The sequence below is a fragment of the Pongo pygmaeus genome, chromosome 15 (genome assembly GCF_028885625.2).
Source record: "Pongo pygmaeus isolate AG05252 chromosome 15, NHGRI_mPonPyg2-v2.0_pri, whole genome shotgun sequence".
NCBI lineage: Eukaryota > Metazoa > Chordata > Mammalia > Primates > Hominidae > Pongo > Pongo pygmaeus.
The window spans coordinates 48,257,391-48,277,449 of NC_072388.2; the positions used below are offsets into that span (position 1 = coordinate 48,257,391).

Sequence of the window (20,059 nt, forward strand, 5' to 3'; positions counted from 1 at the left end):
ATTTGCTCCCCAGGCGCTTCCCACTCCACAGCCGGGCCCCGTCCTAGTTCAATCAATCAAAATCAAGAGTACGAAGGCCTTGTGCGGTCTGGAAGGTCTTTCCACGTCTCAGGTGCGGTTAAGCCAGTCACACTCCATCCATCCTACCCGCCATGGAAAATTATTTGTTCAGCAGGAATTGCCAAGTCAAATACAACCATATAAAGCCCCCCTCCGACGTGCCAGGTGTGCCTCTGGAGAGCAGCCACCAAAACCACCAGCAGCCCGTCCGCGCCGGGAAATGCGCCCTCGCTGGCCTACAAGGCCACTCAGACAGTTCTAAGTGCCTTTCCCTGTAACGCAGAGGCACACCTGCCTTCCCTCGGGAAACAGCGGCCGGACGTGCGCCGGCAACGCGTAAAGCGTCAACAGCTGAAACCCTCCGAATCCTCCCCAAACAAAAACAACCACCGCTGCCAGCTGCGCGCTCGGGGGAAAAGACGTTGCGCCCCCGCCGATTGCCGGTTTCCGGGGCGCGAGCCCGGATCCCAGGTGGTCAGTCCCGGTACGCAGCCACCGCGAGGACCCGGGCCTGCTAAGGGAAAAGGGAAGCCGTTTCCCGCGGGCTTCATACAGACACGGTGGTAAGACAGCCCGAGTCGCGGACCAATCCAACAGGCAGGCGGATCAGTGGGCAGCCCGCGGGCGCGAGGACCCCGGTGGCGGCGCCGGGTGGCGGGAAGGGGGAAGTTTCAAAGCCAGCTGACCTGGTTGTGGCCGCTGGGCGAGATGAAGCTACACTGTGAGGTGGAGGTGATCAGCCGGCACTTGCCCGCCTTGGGGCTTAGGAACCGGGGCAAGGGCGTCCGAGCCGTGTTGAGCCTCTGTCAGCAGACTTCCAGGAGTCAGCCGCCGGCCCGAGCCTTCCTGCTCATCTCCACCCTGAAGGACAAGCGCGGGACTCGCTATGAGGTGCGTGAAGTGGGCAGGCCCTGTCAGCCGCGCGTTCTTCTCGGAAGCCGAGACGTGGGCCACCCTCGGTCCTCATGCGCCCGGCTGCTCCCTAGGCGAGAGCCCGCCTTGGGGGTTCCTGAACTCCCAGCCTTGAGACCTACCATCAGCCCGACCCCAGGGTCCTGTGCGTCTTCCTACGGACCCGAAAGAAGAAAGCTTTGAGAGTATACCTTTTCGCTATTTTTCCTCCCCACTTTTACGACTTTGAATTTACAGTGTTGCTATTTAGTAGTGGATGGCAATCCCGCCTGTTTCAAGTTTCTGAAATTTTGCGTGAAACAACCGCAAATGAAGCAGCTGTCCAGTTGGGGAACAGTAAAATAACTGCACTTCTGTTCAGTGAATTCTTTCTCCCACAATATTTTCCCTAGCTTAAAAAAGCAGGTCGGCCGCCCTCCCCAAAGTTGCGGTCTCCCCCGGGGCCGGCCGGTCTTATGATCCGGCGGATCCTCCTGGGGAGACCCGGCCGGGGAGAGGGCGCGGGCGCCGAGTGGCGGGGGCAGCGGGCGGGCGCAGCGACCGGGGCCGGGGCGGGGGGCCGGGGCGGGGATCCGGGCGGCGACCGCGGCGGCGGCAGCGCCCCGGGCCCGCCGCCCCCTCCCCTCCGGGGAGGGGAGCCGCTGCATGGGGCCGGGGGGGCGGCCCTGCGGTGCGGAGCGGCGGCTACGGCGGTGGACCCTCCAGGCGGGCTGAGGCTGAGCCCGGGGCCGGGGCGGGGGCTCCGGGGGCTCCGGGGGGACCATGCCCGGAGGCTGGCCGGCAGCAGCATGGCTCACGGGCCCGGCGCGCTGATGCTCAAGTGCGTGGTGGTCGGCGACGGGGCGGTGGGCAAGACGTGCCTACTCATGAGCTATGCCAACAACGCCTTCCCGGAGGAGTACGTGCCCACCGTCTTCGACCACTACGCAGTCAGCGTCACCGTGGTCGCTAAGCAGTACCTCCTAGGACTCTATATAACACGGCCGGACAGGAAGACTATGACCGTCTGAGGCCTTTATCTTACCCAATGACCAACGTCTTCCTTTTATGCTTCTCGGTGGTAAATCCAGCCTCATTTCAAAATGTGAAAGAGGAGTGAGTACCGGAACTTAAGGAATACGCACCAAATGTACCCTTTTTATTAATAGGAATTCAGATTGATCTCCGAGATGACCCCAAAACTTTAGCAAGACTGAATGATATGAAAGAAAAGCCTATATGTGTGGAACAAGGACAGAAACTAGCAAAAGAGATAGGAGCATGCTGCTATGTGGAATGTTCAGCTTTAACCCAGAAGGGATTGAAGACTGTTTTTGATGAGGCTATCATAGCCATTTTAACTCCAAAGAAACACACTGTAAAAAAAAGAATAGGATCAAGATGTATAAACTATTGTTTAATTACGTGAGAAACATCTTCAGTGGCCAAGGAAACTGTCCATTTCTCTCAGAAAGCAAATGAAATGCTGCAGCTATACCCAGACCTTTTATAGGTAATGAAGCAGTTCAAAACAAAACCTGTCCTCAGAATTGTGTAAAGTTTATTAAGAATGTTCCTTAAAGATTTAAGAAGCAGTAAGCAGCATCTGAAGCCGCAATCTATTATACTTTATTTCGACTAGAAGGTACAATCTCTCAGGGGTTTCATAGTTTTAAAAGCTACAATCACATCATGTTGTAACTACATAAAAAACAGAGCTGTAAATGGAACTGCTTGGCTTTGACTATACACATTTCTGCACAGCCCTTACAGAATCTGCACAAAGAAACATCTCCCTTTGCTCAAGTTAATTGTTCTTGTATGTAAGTTGCTTTCTATTCCAGTATACCCAGAGTGGTGAAATAACAAGGCCAGCCACGTAGCCAGAGGTCGCTCCAAGCGTACAGGAGATGGGCCATACCTGAGGAGAGAATGTATGAGATCAAAAAAGAACAAATGTTTTATTACTTGAGCACAAGTGTAACCTAAATATTTCTATATTAAAGCTTAATCTGCTTTCTTAAAAAAAAAAAAAAAAGCAGGTCATAGCATCCTGCACTTGCCTTGTCTTGATATTTGTTATGCTTATAAGTACTTGTTTAATAACTATCTCTCATCAGATTGTCAACTCTTTAAGTGTAGTTACCCTGTCAGTCTTATTCATTGCTGTGTCCCAAGCCCCTATTAGAGTACCTGGTACATAATGGGTTCTGAATCAATAGTTGTTGAAATCTAAAGCAGATGCAACAGCAATCATTAATTTTTTTTAAATTTTAAATATGTCATTTATATAGATGATAATCCTTAAATTTTTTTTCAGCACCCATTATGTGTCAGTCATCGTTCTAGCACTCAGGATAGAATAGCAAAGGAGACAAGATTCCTGCTCTCATGGAGTTTGTATATAACCTACTGGGAGGTGTGCCCACCCCAGGCTAATGGACTGAAGTTATGAAGGCAAGTAACTGCTATTGGCAACTCTTCCTACAGTTACATAGTTGGAATGGGAGAAGAGGAGCATTCTCTCAAAACATGGTGATCCTGTTCTCAAAGGAGAGTTACTGGACAGACGGAGCAGTAACATCCACCACCAGCTAGATGAGGAGTATAACTTCCCAACTGCTAAAAAAAAAAAAAAACTTTAAAACTTGGCCAGGCGCCATGGCTCATGCCTGTAATCCCAGCACTTTGGTAGGCCCAGGCAGGCGGATCACTTGAGGCCAGGAGTTCTAGACAAGCTTGGCCAACATGATGAAACCCTGTTTCTACTAAAAATACAAAAATTAGCTGTGCATGGTGGCATGCACCTGTAATCCGAGCTATTCAGGAGGCTGAGTCACGGGAATTGCTTGAACCTGGGAAGCGGAGGTTGCAGTGAGCCAGGATGGCACCACTTCACTCCAGCCTGGGTGAGAGTGAGTAAGACAGAAGGAGTCTCATTCTGTTGCCCAGCCTGGAGTGCAGTGGCATGATAAAAAGCTGTAAAACTTAAAATGAAAACACTCAGACTCAAGGACTAAAAGCCAAACCAAGGCAAAGTAACTGGCACGTTCTAGTTGTAATAAGTGTTACTAAGTAACAATAATTAGTTTTGTTCTTTTTTTCTACTGGTTTTATGCAGCTAAGGGAGAACATTGAGCAATTCTTCACCAAATTTGTAGATGAGGGGAAAGCCACTGTTCGGTTAAAGGAGCCTCCTGTGGATATCTGTCTAAGTAAGGTATGGTATTAAAAACATTAATGATTAATGTTTGGCTGTATTTTCTTTATTTTTTAGAAACAGAGTCTTGTTCTGTCACCCAAGCTGAAGTACAGTGGCACAGTCATAGCTCACTGCAGCCTCGAACACCTAGGCTCAAGCGAGCCTCCTGAATATCTGGGACTACAGGTGTACCTCACCACTCCCGGATAAATTTTTAAAATAACTTTTTGTAGAGATGGAGTCTTGATATGATGTTGCCCAGGCTGGCCTCGAACTCCTGGCCTCAAGTGATCCTCCTTCCTCAGCCTCCCAAAGTGTTGGGATTACAAGCATTAGCCACCATGCTTGGCCTGGTGTGTATTTGCTTGCTTGCTTTTTTTTGTTTGTTTGTTTGTTTTTTGTTTTGAGATGGAGTTTTGGTCTTGCTGCCCAGGCTGGAGTGCAGTGGCACGATCTCAGCTCACTGCAACCTCCACCTCCTGGGTTCAAGCAATTCTCCTGCCTCAGCCTCTCGAGTAGCTGGGATTACAGACACTCACCACCATGTGTGGCTGATTTTTTTTTTTTTTTTTTTTTTTTTTTTTTTTTTGGGTATCTTTAGTAGAGACAGGGTTTCACCATGTTGACCAGGCTGGTCTTGAACTCCTGACCTCAGGCGATCCACCCACCTCAGCCTTCCAAAGTGGTGGGATTACAGGCGTGAGCCACTGTGCCCGGCCTGGCGTGTATTTTCTTTAAAGAAGGCTGTTTGCACATTCTGATATTCCATATAGCTGACTAGGGACAGACTCTTGCAGGTTTGTTTGAAGAGGCAATGGCACAAGAGGCAGCTTCCCAAATATGCTTGTGTGCCTTCTAAAAGGGCAAAGTCTGCCTCAGTAAGATTGCCAGGATGAAAAGAAAACCGGGTTTGCTTCTGTGCTGAAGATGGAGCCCTAGGGTATTCTTAGACTGGAACTCTATAAGGCAACTGCACAGGTCTACATTTTGCCAGCTAAACCACAGGTTACAAATCTAAGTTTGGTATAATAAAAGAGGAAAAAATTCAATTAGAACCATCTTGTATTTTATTTACTGTAATCATTCTTCTTTCTTTTTTTTTTTTTTTTTTTTTTGAGATGGAGTCACATTCTGTCACCCAGGTTGGAGTGCAGTGGAAAGAGCTTGGCTCACTGCAACCCACAGGTGGGTGCCACCACTCCTGGCAAATTTTTGTCTACCGCGCCCAGCCCCTACTGTAATCATTCCTTTTTTTTTTTTTTTTTTTTGAGACAGAGCCTCTCCCTGTCACCCAGGCTGGAGTGCAGTGGCATGATCTCGGCTCACTGCAACCTTCGCCTCCTGGATTCAAGCGATTCTCCTGCCCCAGCCTCTGAGTAGCTGGGATTACAGGCACATGCCACCATGCCCAGCTAATTTTTTGTATCTTTAGTAGAGACGGGTTTCACCATGTTGGCCCAGCTGGTCTCAAACTCCTGACCTCGTGATCCACCCACCTCGGCCGCCCGAAGTGCTGGGATTATAGGCATGAACCACCGTGCCCGGACTGTAATCATTCTTATAAAAACATAAACTGAGGCTGGGTGCCATAGCTCACACCTGTAATCCCAGCACTTTGGAAGGCCAAGACTGGTGGATCACTTGATCTCAGGAGTTCAAAACCAGCCTGGGCAACATGGTGAAACCCTGTCTCCACAAAAAAAAAAAAAATTAGCCAGGCGTGGTTTTCACACCTGTGGTCCCAGCTACTTGGGAGCCTGAGGTGGGAGGATCACTTGAGCCTGGGAGGCGCAGGTTACAAAGAGCCAAGATTGCACCACTGCACTCCAACCTGGGTGACAGAGCCAGACCCTGTCTAAAACAAAACAAAACAAAAATACCATAAACTGGCTGGGTGCAGTGGCTCATACCTGGGAGGCCGAGGCAGGAGGATCACTCAATCCCACAAGTTAAAAGCTGGAGGCCAGACATGTTGGCTCACGCCTATGATCCCAGCACTTTGGGAGCCCTGGCTGGGCGGATTGCTTGAATCCAGGTGTTCAAGATCAGCCTGGGTGACATGGTGAATCCCCATCTCTACAAAAAAGTTAGACAGGCATGGTGGTGTGCACCTGTAATCTCAGCTACTTGGGAGGCTGAGGTGGAGGGTCACCTGAGCCTGGAAGGTCAAGGCTGCAGTGAACTGTGATTGCAGCCACTGCACTCCATCCTGGTTGATTAAAAAAAAAGGGTTGTTTTTATCATCCTGTCTCAAAAAAAAGTTCAGGGCTTCGGTGAACTATGATTGTGCCACTGTACTCCAGCATGGGTGACAGAGCAAGACACTTTCTCAAACAAAAAAATATATAAACCATTAGAATTTTAAAACTGGTGGTTTTTTTTCTGCCCTCTCCCCTTTTCCTCTTTCCCTTCCTGGTGGGTGGAAACGATGTCTCATTCAACCTTGCTTTTTTTTTCTTTTTGGTGAGACAAGGCCTCACTCTCACCTAGGCTGGAGTGCAGCGGCACCATCACAGCTCACTGCAGCCTCGACCTTCCAGGCTCAGGTGATCCTTCTCAGCCTCCCAAGTAACGGGGACTATAGGGGCACAACACCATACTAGGCTAATTTTTTTGTACTGGTAGAGACAGAGTTTCACCTTGTTGCACAGGCTGGTCTCAAACTCCTGGGCTCAAGCAATCTGCCCACGTTGGCCTCCCAAAGTGGTGAAATTACAGGCATGGTCCACCACATCTGGCCCAACTGTGCATTATTCTTAACTCCAAGCAAAGTGCTCTGCAACATTAAAAGTTTGATAACTAAGGAGTTTGGAGTGAATGGAATAATTTTGTCCCATCTCCTCCCTGTGATTTTTCATTTTTTTCTTGACTTGCAGCTTATTCTTTCACTAATTCTTCCTTTCTATCTAAAAACAAGCTGAGATCTTACTGATTTTAAAAAAAGAAAACAAATTTCTAGAAAGACAAGGCTGAATTCATTGTCTCCACTTTTTATCTTTTGACCTTTTTACTGGTTTACTGAAAACACTGTCTCAGAGATCAGTGATCTTTTCACTTGTTTATCACAGTATCATTATTTCTCATTATTTTTGCACTCTGTAGAATTTGACAATGATAATTACCCTTTTCTTAATAAAACTCTTTCTTTTCTTGGTATCTATGATAGGGCACTATGGTTTACCTTCAGTTTTCTTAGTCACTTCTTTGTCTCCTGCTTCCAGCAACGTTTTTTTCTATCCCCAAAATAAAGGCTTTATTTCAGTCCTCTGCTGTTTTCTGTCATACCTGCCTTCCATTTGATAGTTCAGCTGTTATATGGGTGACTCCCAAGTCTGTGAGCCAGTATGCTTTATTGTACCTAGTTGACCCAGGTCTTCTCCAGACTTTTCCCTACTCTGGTTCATTGTGTACAGTGCTACCAAAATAGTATTTAGCTCTTGTCATGTAACTTTCATACTTAAAATCCCTCCACTTTACGTTGGCATCTGAGCTCATTTACAATCTGTCCTCATACTATATTTCCAATCTTTTGCTCTACATAGCTTCCATGTTCCAACAAAAATTAGCTTTTTTTTTTTTTTTTTATATGAAGTCGCTCTGTCGCCCCGGCTGCCGTGCAGTGGTGCGATCTTGGCTTACTGCAACCTCTGCCTCCCAGTTTCAAGCAACTCTCCTGCCTCAGCCTACCAAGCAGCTGGGATTACAGGCACCTGCCACCATGCCCTGCTAATTTTTATATTTTTAGTAGAGACGGGGTTTCACCATGTTGGCCAAGCTGGCCTCGAACTCCTACCCTCAGGTGATCCGCCCACCTCGGCCTCCCAAAGTGTTAGGATTATAGGTGTGAGCCACCAGTCCCGGCCTTTTTTGTTTGTTTGTTTTGTTTTGTTTTGAGACCGAGTTTCACTTGTGTCGCCCAGGCTGGAGTGCAGTGGCGTGACTTCGGCTCACTGCAACCTCTGCCTCCCAGGTTCAAGCAATTCTGCTGCCTCAGCTTCCTGAGTAGCTGGGATTACAGGCATGCGCCACATTGCCCAGCTAATTTTTGTATTATTAGTAGAGAAGGGGTTTCACATGTTGGCCAGGCTGGTCTGAAACTCCTGACCTCAAGTAATCCGCCTGCCTCGGCCTCCCAGTTTTCTGGGATTATAGGCCTGAGTCACTGCACCTGGCCTTAAACTCAAATTTTTTTTTTTTTTTTTTTTAATTTTTCAGACGGAGTCTCACTCTGTTGCTCAGCCTGGAGTGCAGTGGCACAATCTCGGCTAACTGCAACGTCCGCCTCCCGGGTTCAAGTGATTCTCCTTGCTCAGCCTCCAAAGTAGCTGGGATTACAGGCATGCACCACCACGCCCAGCTAATTTTTGTATTTTTAGTAGAAGCAGGACTTTACCATGTTGGCCAGGCTGATCTCAAACTCCTGACCTCAAGTGATCCACCTGCCTCGGCCTCCCAAAGTGCTGGGATTACAGGTGTGAGCCACTGCGCCCCACCTAAACTCAAATCTTAAGTGTAATATTCAATCATTTCCTATCTTATTTTATACTGTTATGATTTCCCTTTATTTTTGTTATTTTTTGTTTTTTGAGACAGTCTCACTCTGTTGCCCAGGCTGGAGTGCAGTGATATTATCATGGCTTACTGCAGCCTCTACTTCCTAGGCTCAGGTGATCCTCCCACCTCAGCCTCCCAAAGTGTTGGCATGATTTCCCTTTGAACAGTTTTATTTAGAATGTGTCCCTCCACGTAATTTTTTTTCAAAAACTTTTAAACTTGAAATTTAGTCAAAATAAAGTACTAAAAAAATGTTTTACAGCCAATTTCAATAAATCATTGTATCACATTCATAAGTAATGCTATAGAATTTGTTATGGGAAGAACTAGCATGTATGCATTATCTCCAATGGAATTTATAATTCTACAACTTTTATTTATTCAGGCCAATTCCAGCAGTTTAAAAGGTTTCCTTTCAGCTGTGAGACTGGCTCATAGAGGCTGTAATGTTGATACACCAGTTTCAACGCTCACACCAGTGAAGACTTCAGAATTTGAAAACTTTAAAACTAAAATGGTTATCACATCCAAAAAAGACTATCCTCTAAGTAAGAACTTTCCATATTCTTTGGAACATCTTCAGACTTCTTATTGTGGGCTTGTCCGAGTTGACATGCGTGTGCTTTGCTTAAAAAACCTTAGGAAATTAGACTTGAGTCACAACCATATAAAAAAGCTTCCAGCTACAATTGGAGACCTCATACACCTTCAAGAACTTAACCTGAATGACAATCACTTGGAGTCATTTAGTGTAGCCTTGTGTCATTCTACACTCCGGAAGTCACTTTGGAGTTTGGACCTCAGCAAGAACAAAATCAAGGCACTCCCTGTGCAGTTTTGCCAGCTCCAGGAACTTAAGAATTTAAAACTTGATGATAATGAATTGATTCAATTTCCCTGCAAGATAGGACAACTAATAAACCTTCGCTTTTTGTCAGCAGCTCGAAATAAGCTTCCATTTTTGCCTAGTGAATTTAGAAATTTATCCCTTGAATACTTGGATCTTTTTGGAAATACTTTTGAACAACCAAAAGTCCTTCCAGTAATAAAGCTGCAAGCACCATTAACTTTATTGGAATCTTCTGCACGAACCATATTACATAATAGGTAAGATTTTAATAGTCATGTAATGTGTCTTTGATAGCATTCTAATATTCCCATCAAACTCAGAGTAATAAAGTCTAACATTGCTTACAGTACTATGCACAGTCTGACCCTTTGCTATAATGGTCTTCTTGCTGTTCCTTACCTCTGCTTAGAATGATTTTTCTCCAGGAAGTCTCATAGCTCACTCCCTCACTTCATTCAGTTCTCTGCCCAAGTGTCACCCCAGAAAGGTCTTACCTGTCCATTCTATCTAAATTTTATTTCTTACCTCCTTACATTGCTTGATTTTTTTTTTTTTGGTCATAGGACTCATTGCCTATTATATATTTTTAAACACTTTTTTTTGTTTACTGTCAGTTTTCCCCACTAGAATGTAAGATCCGTGAGCACATGGATGTTGTGTTATTCTCCACTATTTCCCTAGGATCTAAACCATGTATCCCCTGCTCCTAGCATATATTAAGCACTCAATAAGTAGTTAAATGAATGAATGGCATTGTTTCTGAAAGTGTGCTCCCCTGACCAGCAGGATCTGCATTACCTAGGAACAACTTAGAGATGCAGGTTCTAACATTCCAGACCTACTGAATCAGAAACTGAGAGTGGGGTCCAGCTATCTGTGTCTTAGTGAGTCTTCCAGGTGATTTTGATGTACTCTAAAATTAGAGAGTTGGCATAATGATGAAGGGTGGTCTTTGGAGTCAGACTTGGGTTTGATTCCTGGCTTCACCACTTTTTTTTTACTTTAACTTTCTTTTTTTTTTTTTTTTGAGACGGAGTCTCACTCTTGCCCAGGCTGGAGTGCAGTGGTGTGATCTCGGCTCACTGCAAGCTCCGCCTCCCAGGTTCATGCCATTCTCGTGCCTCAGCCTCCTGAGTAGCTGGGATTACAGGTGCCCGCCAACACGCCTGGCTAATTTTTTTTTTGTATTTTTAGTAGAGACAGGGTTTCACCATGTTAGCCAGGATGGTCTTGATCTCCTGACCTCGCGATCCGCCCGTCTTGGCCTCCCAAAGTGCTGGGTTTACAGGCTTGAGCCACCACACCCGGCCTTTTTTTTTTTTTTTTTTTTTTTTTTTTTTTTTTTTTTGAGACAGGGTCTCACTCTGTTGCCCAGACTGGAGTGCAGTGGTCCAATCTCAGCTCACTGCAACTTCTGCCTCCCGGACTCAAGCAACTCTCCTGCCTCAGCCTCCTGAGTAGCTGGGATTACAGCCACCTACCACCATGCCTGGCTCATTTTTGTATTTTCATTTTATTTGTTTGAGACAGAGTCTCACTGTGTTACCCAGGCTGGAGTGCAGTGGCACCATCTCAGCTCACTGCAATCTCTGCCTCCCGAGTTCAAGCGATTCTCCTGCCTCAGCCTCCTAAGTAGCTGAAACTACAGGCACCCGCCACCACACCTGGCTAATTTTTTTTGTATTTTTAGTAGAGATGGAGTTTCACTATGTTGTCCAGGCTGGTCTTGAACTCCTGACCTCGTGATCTGCCCACTTTGGCCTCCCAAAGTGCCGGGATTACAGGTGTGAGCCACCGCGCCTGGCCTTATTTTTTTAATTTTTGAGATGGAGTCTTGTTCTGTCGCCCAGGTTGGAGTGCAGTGGCACGATCTCGGCTCAACTATAACCTCCGCCTCCCGAGTTCCAGCAGTTCTCCTGCCTCAGCCTTCCAAGTAGCTGGGATTACAAGCATGTGCCACCACGCACAGCTAATTTTTGTATTTTTAGTAGAGATGGGGTTTCACCATGTTGACCAGGCTGGTCTCCCAACTCCTGACCTCAGGTGATCTGCCTGTCTTGGTCTCTCAAAATGCTGGAATTACAGGTGTGAGGCTCTCAAAGTGCTGGGATTACAGGCGTGAGCCACCACACCTGACCTATTTAATCTCTTTGATTTTATTTTCTCAGCTGTGAAACAGGAACAATAATACCCACCTTATAGAGTTGTGACGATAAATGAGCTAATGTAATGCCAAAGCATTTGGCATATAGTAGGATTCAGTAGCTGTTGGTTCTCTTCTTCTTGTCTTTGAACACTAACTGCATTTGGTTTCATGAGACCCTGAGCGCCAGATTCATTTTGTTCAGGCTTTTTTTTTTTTTTTTTTTGAGATGGAGTTTCGCTCTTGTTGCCCAAGCTGGAGTGCAGTGCCCAAGCTGGAGTGCCTCCCAGGTTCAAGTGATTCTCCTGCCTCAGCCTCCCAAGTAGCTGGGATTACCGGCTCCCGCCACCACGGCTGGCTAATTTTTTGAATTTTTAGTAGAGATGGGGTTTCACCATGTTGGCCAGGCTGGTTTTGAACTCCTGGCTTCAAGCAGTCCACCTGGATTGGCCTCCCAAAGTGCTAGGATTACAGGCATGAGCCATTGTTCAGGCTGCTTTTTATTTTTTGAGACAGTCTCTTTCACTGTTGCATGGGCTGGAGTGCAATGGCGTGATCTCAGCTCACTGCAGCCGCTGCCTCCCGGGTTCAAGCAGTTCTCCTGCCTCAGCCTCCCAAGTAGCTGGGATTACAGGCACCCACCACCATGGCTGGCTAATTTTTTGTATTTTTAGTAGAGACAGGGTTTCACTATGTTGACCAGACTGGTCTCAAACTCCTAACCTTGTGATCCACCTGCCTCGGCCTCCCAAAGTGCTGAGATTACAGACATGAGCCACCACACCCAGCTTGTTTAGGCTTCTTGAACGCGTGTCTGGAAGCTAAGATGTGGACCAAAGTATTACTGAGAGCCTATAAAATGGTAGAAAGATCATATTTCAAATAAGAAATTCTGAACTTTTCTAGGGGGGAGGGGCTCTTAAAACTGACCAAAGTTAAGGATCCAGAAAACTACACATGAGTACACAGAATTTTGCATAAAAGGAACCTGGCTCCCACTGAAACCCAGTCCAGTCCTCTCTCCTTGCCATCCCCAATGTAAGAACTCTTACTCTAAACCAATGGTTCTCAGACTTTACTTCAAATTTAGAATAACCTGAGAAACATTTAAAACATCTGAAGGCTGGGTGAGGTGGCTCATGCCTGTAATCCCAGCACTTTGGGAGATCGAGGCAGGTGGATCACAAAGTCGGGAGTTCGAGACCACCCTGACCAACATGGTGAAACCTCGTCTCTACTAAAAATACAAAAATCTAGCCAGGCATGGTGGCGCACACCTGTAATCCCAGCTACTCAGGAGGATGAGGCAGGAGAATCACTTGAACCCAGGAGACAGAGGTTGCAGTGAGCCGAGATGGCACCACTGCACTCCAGCTTGGGAGTACAGATTGAGACTCCGTCTCAGTCAATCAGTTAATTAAATAAAATCACCAGAGGTGATACTCATGATTCAGGTTAAATCCACTGATTTGAGGGAGCTCCAAATGGTATCTTTTGGCAGTGAGGTGCACCTGAGGCTATTGTTTCTCTAAGACATACATAAATTGTAAGAATTGTAAGACTGGGCACAGTGGCTCATGCCTGTAATTCCAGCACTTTGGGAGGTCGAGGTGGGTGAATCACTTGAGGCCAGGAGTTTGAGACCAGCGGGGCTAATATGGTGAAACCCTGTCTCCACTAAAAATACAAAAATTAACCAGGTGTCATGGCAGGCACCTGTAGTCTCAGCTACTGGGGAGGCTGAGGCAGGATAATTGCTTGAACCCGGGAGGTGGAGGTTGTAGTGAGCCGAGATCATAGCACCACACTCCAGCCTGGGCTGCAGAGTGAGACTGCATCTCAAAAAAATAAAATAAAATAAATAAATCGTATATTGTATTTATTCAAATTTGAAAATTATGTCCAAATGAGAAATGTTATAGTTTTGATTTGAAAAGACTATAACAAGTTTGGCTAAATGATCAGGTAAAAACATGCTGAAGTCCAACACGAAAAAGTACAAAGTTGGAAGGAAAAAAATAGATGATCAAAATGTGATATAATTGGCAAGGCACAATTTGGCAGAATAGTAATTTATTAGTGTTGAATGATTTCGCATTATAGCATTTATGTTACTTTTTAAATCTTACCCCTATTAATATAGCTTTCTTGTAAGATGACCGAACCTTTGTTGAAGTATAATTTTGCGTGTTTTAAGCTCCCTTGTTTTAAAAAGTATATACATTTAAAGCTGTGACACCAATACCTATTATCTAGCTGTTGATAAATGGCTCTAACTACTGGTTACAAGCATACAGTTATGATGTATTAGGAAAATATGTGGGAATTTAAGTTATGTCAGATAGAAAATATAGTTTTTAACTGTTATCTGTTTCCTCAATCTAGAACTATCTATCCTGAAAGATTAATGTAAACATGTGGGAGACACTCCCTGGCAGAGTTTTTAAAAAAATGGTTACTTAAGCAACAGATTAATAAGTCTTTTTATGAAAAATTTAAAAATTGCAAATAGGGCCATCCTAGATCTCGTACCAAAGGTAACCGCTGTTTTTTTATTTGAAATGTGTATCTTTTCAGACTTTTCTGGTAGGGTTTTAAACTCTCATTTTAAGTTATAAGACTAGGCTTGTTTATTTGTTGAAAAATATCTGAGCACCTATTATGTGCCAGCCTAAGCTAGAGACTAAAGAAACAACAAAGAACAAGACACTGTGTGGGAGGCAAAGTGGCTGGAGCATGGTTGTGTTTAGTGGGGAGGTTTGGGCAGTGGGCAGGCAATCTCAAGACTGTCTTTTAGTGTCTTGTAGATTATTTAATAACTTGACCTCGAGGCCCAGCGCAGTGGCTCTTGCCTGTAATCTCAGCACTTTGGGAGGCCGAGGTGGGCGGATCACTTGAGATCAGGAGTTCAAGACCAGCCTGGCCAACATGGTTAACCCCCGTCTCTACTAAAAATGCGAAAATTAGCCAGGCCGGGCGCGGTGGCTCAAGCCTGTAATCCCAGCACTTTGGGAGGCCAAGGCGGGCAGATCACGAGGTCAGGAGATCGAGACCATCCTGGCTAACATGGGGAAACCCTGCCTCTACTAAAAATACAAAAAATTAGCCAGGCGTGGTGGCTGTAGTCCCAGCTACTCAGGAGGCTGAGGCAGGAGAATGGCATGAACCCAGGAGGCGGAGCTTGCAGTGAGCCGAGATTGCGCCACTGCGCTTCAGCCTGGGAGACAGCCAGACTCCATCTCAAAAAAAAAAAAAAAGAAAAATTAGCCAGGAATGTTGGCGTGTGCCTGTAATCCCAGCTACTCGGAAGGCTGAGGCAGGAAAATCGCTTGAATCCTGGAGGTGGAGGTTGCAGTGAGCCGAGATTGCACCACTGCACTCCAGTCTGGGCAACAGAGTGAGACTCCATCTCAAAAAAAAAAAAGTTTAGGCCAGGCGCGGTGGCTCACACCTGTAATCCTAGCACTTTTGGAGGCTGAGGCGGGCAGATCACATGAGGTCAGGAGTTCGAGACCAGCCTGGCCAACATGGTGAAACCTCGTCTCTATTAAAAATACAGTGCAAAAAAAAATTAGCTGGGCGTGGTGGTAGGCGCCTGTAATCCCAGCTACTTGGGAGGCTGAGGCAGAAGAATTGCTTGAACCCAGGAGGCAGAGATTGCAGTGAGAGCGTGCGCCACTGCACTCTAGCCTGGGTGTCAAAGCGAGACTCTGTCTCAAAAAATAAAAATCAGAAGTTTGACTTGGGCACCATTGAAGGGTTTTAAGTGTGAGAGTGAAATGCCTTAAGCAAGGTAAGTTTAGCCTTACTTGCCCAGCCATTAAAGTAAAACTCATGTCCCAAGTAACATGTATTTTAAATTGGTCTTACAGAGTTTAAATTTCCCTTTTGAACAATTGATCCCTGGAAGAGCCTATTTAAAGGACAGGTGACTTTTTCATTCTATTTAGGGAGTTATGCTATTAAGTGGTTGTGCTGGAAGATATTTTATGGTGTGGTATCTGAAGTTTACAATATGGCATATGTTGTATTTTAGTATATTTTAAATATACTAATCACTTAATAAAGTAATTTTACTTTTCATTGTTACAATTCCATGTCCTAATAATTCATGTCCTAAATCTAGTAACGCATTATAAAATATTTTTATCATTCTTTCCAATAGGATTCCATATGGCTGTCATATCATTCCATTCCATCTCTGCCAAGATTTGAATACCGCAAAAATTTGTGTTTGTGGAAAATTCTGTCTGAACTCTTTCATTCAAGGAACTACTACCATGAATCTGCATTCTGTTGCCCACACTGTGGTCTTAGTAGATAATTTGGGTGGTACTGAAGCACCTATTATCTCTTATTTCTGTTCTCTAGGCTGTTATGTAAATTCCTCTGATATGTTAAAGTAATGGGTGAGACCAGAAAAAGAAATTTCAATAACAGATCAGTTTGGGGTGCATGTATGATTTTGCAGCGTCAAATTGGAGTAAGGGAAGATTTCTGTATACTTGCTGGAGAGGAGGAATGTGTATAGTTACTCATTTAAATGACTCCAAAACTTTTATTAAAACCAATTTTAATTTTACTGTGATGTTAACTTTTTTTTAATTTATTGCACTTGTGTTTATTTCACCCTAAAGTTTCCAAGATGGGTTGTGGAGATATCTTTTAATGTTAAACAGATATTGATCCCAGTTACTCTGTTCATAAAAATTTTATCACTTTCCTCTTGCATTTCAGTTAAACACATCTGAGTTTCTGTATGCAGAAAATATCTGTTGGAGGACTAATATGTCCTAAATTATAGTGAAAACTTGTTTATTATGAAATTATATGTAAGTTTTTAAGCATACCACTTTTTGTGTTTTTCAGATACATTATTCTACATGTGGAATTTACATTTACCAAGCAAAAAGTAGGAATTGTTTCAGGAAAGACTTTAGCTTTTATAATTTTTTAAAATGTTCCCATAGTAATTGTTGTGATTTCTTTTTTTGTTTTTGTTTTTCCGAGATGGAGTCTCTGTCTCCTAGGCTGGAGTGCAGTGGCACAATCTCGGCTCACTTCAACCTCCGCCTCAGCCTCCTGAGTAGCTGGGGTTGCAGGCGCACGCCACCATACCCAGCTAATTTTTTGTATTTTTCAGTAGAGACGGTGTTTCACCATGTTGGCCAGGCTGGTCTCGAACTCCTGACCTCAAATGATCCACTCATCTGGGCATCCCAGAGTGCTGGGATTACAGGCTTGAGTCACCGTGCCTTGGGATTTGGTGGGATGGGAAAGGGAACAGAAAATTGCTACTTTTTTTTTTTTTTTTTTTGAGACAGATTCTCACTCTGTCATCCAGGCTGGAGTGCAATGGCATGGTCTTGGCTCACTGCAACCTCCGCCTCCCAGGTTCAAGTGATTCTCCTGCCTCAGCCTCCCAAGTAGCTGGGACTATAGGCGTGTGCCACCACACCCGGCTAATTTTTTTGTATTTTTAGTAGAGACAGAGTTTCACTATGATGGCCAGGCTGGTCTCGAACTCCTGACCTCATTATACGCCCACCTTGGCCTCCCAAAGTGCTGGGATTACAGGAGTGAGCCACCATGCCCAGTCAAAAATTGCTACTTTTTGCTGATTACATTTTGTATTATTAGAGTGGGTTTTTAAATTATTTTTGTCACATAATATGACAAAAATGTCATATTAGTGACAAAATGTTTAATATATTATTTTTGTCATATTAAATGAAAATGTTTAATGTTTTTAATTTTAAAAGTAGTGGCAATACACCAGCTAAATGGTGATTTGGGCCTGGTGCAGTGGCTCACTCCTGTAATCTCAACACTTCAGGAGGTCGAGGCAGGCATATTGCTCAAGCCTAGGAATTCAAGACCAGCCTGGGCACAAAGATAAAATCCTATCTCTACAAAAAATGCAAAACTTAACTGAGCATTGTGGTGTATGCCTGTAGTCCTGGCTACTCTGGAGGCTGAAGTGGGAGGATCACTTGAGCCTGGGAGATTACAGTGAGCCAAGATCATGCCACTGCACTCCATCCTGGGTGACAGATGGAGACCCTGTCTCAGAAAAAGATGACGTGAACTAGGGCATAAGGAATGGAAAAATAACCAACTTGAAAGACTTATGGAAAACAGAACCAATATTAACTTTTTCATTCTGTTCATTCCCACTGACCTACCTCAAGTCAGCCTCTCCACCAGAACACTGCAATAACCTCAGCCTGGTTTTTGTGAACAAAGGAAAGAATAAAAGTTACTGGAGAAAAGCCCTCTCCAGTGTTAATGTAATTGCTGTTTTGGGCTTGTTAGCAGGGTCTCTGTAAGATTATTTCTTACAAAATAATTACCGCCTTTGCCTTCCTAAAATGTTTATTTGGGGCATTTTTTTTTTCTTTTTTGAAAGTTCAGATACTCCTGAGTAGATGCAGGTTTTTTTTGTTTGTTTGTTTTTTGAGATGGAGTCTTGCTTTGTCACCCAGGCTGGAGTGCAATGGCGTGGTCTCGGCTCACTGCAACCTCCGCTCTGCCTCCCAAGTTCAAGTGATTCTCCTGCGTCAGTCTCCGGAGTAGCTGGGATTATAGGCGTGTTTCACCACGCCTGGCTAATTTTTGTATTTTTAGTAGAGACAGGGTTTCACTATGTTGACCAGGCCGGTCTCAAACTCCTGACCTCGTGATCCGCCTTCCTCGGCCTCCCAAAGTGCTGGGATTACAGGCATGAGCCACCACGCCTGGCCATCTAATTTTTGTATAGTAGAGACAGTGTTTCACCATGTTGGTCAGGCTGATTTTGAACTCCTGACCTCAAGTGATCCGCCCACCTCAGCCTCACAAACTGCTGGGATTACAGGCATGACTCACTGCACCCAGCTGTTCCAGATGTTTTATAAGCAGCATTTAATCTTTAAAAATCACCTTACGAGAGAAGTACCATGAACCCAAATCAGATTTTAAGTCCAGGCTACTGTATTCTAGTTAATTCACTTTTGGCTTTAAAACCAAGAATTCCCTAAGTAAAATATTTTAGGATTTTCTAAACTCGTAGGTTGGTGAGGGATTGTCCATAAATATTACAAAATAGCTGCATTAAAACATTCTTTAAAAAGTGATGGTAGGCCGGGTGAGGTGGCTCATGCCTGTAATCCCAACACTTTAGGCTGAAATGGGTAGATAAGCTTTGAGCCCAGGAATTTGAGACCAGCCTGAGCAACAAGGCAAAAACTCCGTCTCTAAAAAATAAAAAAATTAGCCAAGCATACTGCTGCATGCCTGTAGTCCCAGCTACTAGGAAGGCGGAGGTGAGAGGATAGCTTGAGCCTAGCAGGCCAAAGCTGCAGTGAGCTGTGAGTATGCCACTGCACTCCAGTCTGGGCAACAGAGCAAGACCCGTGTCTCCAAAAAAAGGAAAAAGTGATGGTGATGTATTTAAAAATAAACTTGTATACAAGATTTTTACATTTTATTTTTTTTACAATCAAATGTAGCTGTAACAGTTATTGGGATTATGTGCAAACCATCTGTTACTCCTACACACCCTAGCCCTTTGCATTCCTCTATTCAGTCATTCCCATGTATCTTAGTCAACTTAAATTCATATACAAAAGGCAGAATTTGTCCTCTTATAACCCCTACCTTTTCCCAGTTTTTCATCTGATGCTGAACTTTTCTTGCCTTTCATAATTACAAGGCTCAACTTTCATTGTGAATTTCAATCTTTTTGTTTTCAGTCATAACTCCTAAACCTTCCCAACTGTCAAGAAGTTCTGGCCAAGCACAGTAGCACACTGTAATCCCAACACTTTGGGAGGCTGAGATGGGAGAATTGCTTGAGCCCAGGAGTTGAGACCAGCCTAGGTCAACATAGTGAGACCAGCCTAGGTCAACATAGTGAGACCCCATCTTTAAAAAAAAAAAAAAAAAAAATTAGCCAGGCAAATTCGCCAGGCATGGTGGTGCCCAACTACTCCAAGGCTAAGGCAGGACCTACAGAGCCTGAGAGGCCACAGTAAGCCATGAATGTGCCACTGCACTCCAGTGTGGGTGACAGTGACAGATTGTCTCAAAAAAATTTTGAGTACCTCCCAAAGTGTTCTAAGAGGTTCAAAAAACAAAGTTTATGCTATTGTGGACTTTCACTAGATGGAGAACTTTAGTGTGAAGTCAATTTTAAACTATCCTTTTATATTCAAGGCCAGTCTGTAACAGTACTGTCCAAAAGAACTTTCTGCGGTGGAAATGTTTTCCATCTGTGTTGTCCAATAAACTAGCCACACGTGGCTGTTGAGTACTAAATCTGACTAGTGTAACAGGAAACACACTACCTGGCTAGTGATCCCTACTAGACAGAATATTT

The 20,059-nt window shown here is 44.6% G+C and overlaps 1 protein-coding gene and 1 pseudogene across 4 annotated transcripts; both read left to right on the top strand.

Annotated features, from left to right (window-relative positions):
• The first annotated feature begins 233 nt into the window (after positions 1 to 233).
• Positions 234 to 16,282, top strand: LRR1 (leucine rich repeat protein 1). Of its 4 annotated transcripts, XM_054449034.2 has the most exons (5): positions 234 to 623; positions 3,272 to 3,408; positions 4,073 to 4,171; positions 9,093 to 9,814; positions 15,866 to 16,282. In XM_054449034.2, the coding sequence occupies exons 2-5, from the start codon at positions 3,403 to 3,405 to the stop codon at positions 16,104 to 16,106; spliced, it is 1,068 nt and encodes a 355-aa protein (XP_054305009.1). In that variant the 5' UTR covers positions 234 to 623; positions 3,272 to 3,402; the 3' UTR covers positions 16,107 to 16,282. The 4 variants fall into 4 exon arrangements, with proteins under 4 accessions (XP_054305009.1, XP_054305006.1, XP_063507656.1 ...); XM_054449031.2 differs by lacking the exon at positions 3,272 to 3,408 and having other exon boundaries at positions 238 to 951; XM_063651586.1 differs by lacking the exons at positions 234 to 623; positions 3,272 to 3,408; positions 4,073 to 4,171 and adding an exon at positions 652 to 951.
• Positions 1,737 to 2,380, top strand: LOC134738145 (rho-related GTP-binding protein RhoQ-like; annotated as a pseudogene).
• Positions 16,283 to 20,059: the final 3,777 nt, after the last annotated feature.

Coding starts and splice junctions, on each gene's coding strand:
- LRR1 (XM_054449031.2), top strand. CDS start 769: ATGAAGCTACACTGTGAGGTGGAGGTGATCAGCCGGCACTTGCCCGCC. Junction 952..4,072: donor AGCGCGGGACTCGCTATGAG/GTGCGTGAAGTG, acceptor GGTTTTATGCAG/CTAAGGGAGAACATTGAGCA. Junction 4,172..9,092: donor TGGATATCTGTCTAAGTAAG/GTATGGTATTAA, acceptor TTATTTATTCAG/GCCAATTCCAGCAGTTTAAA.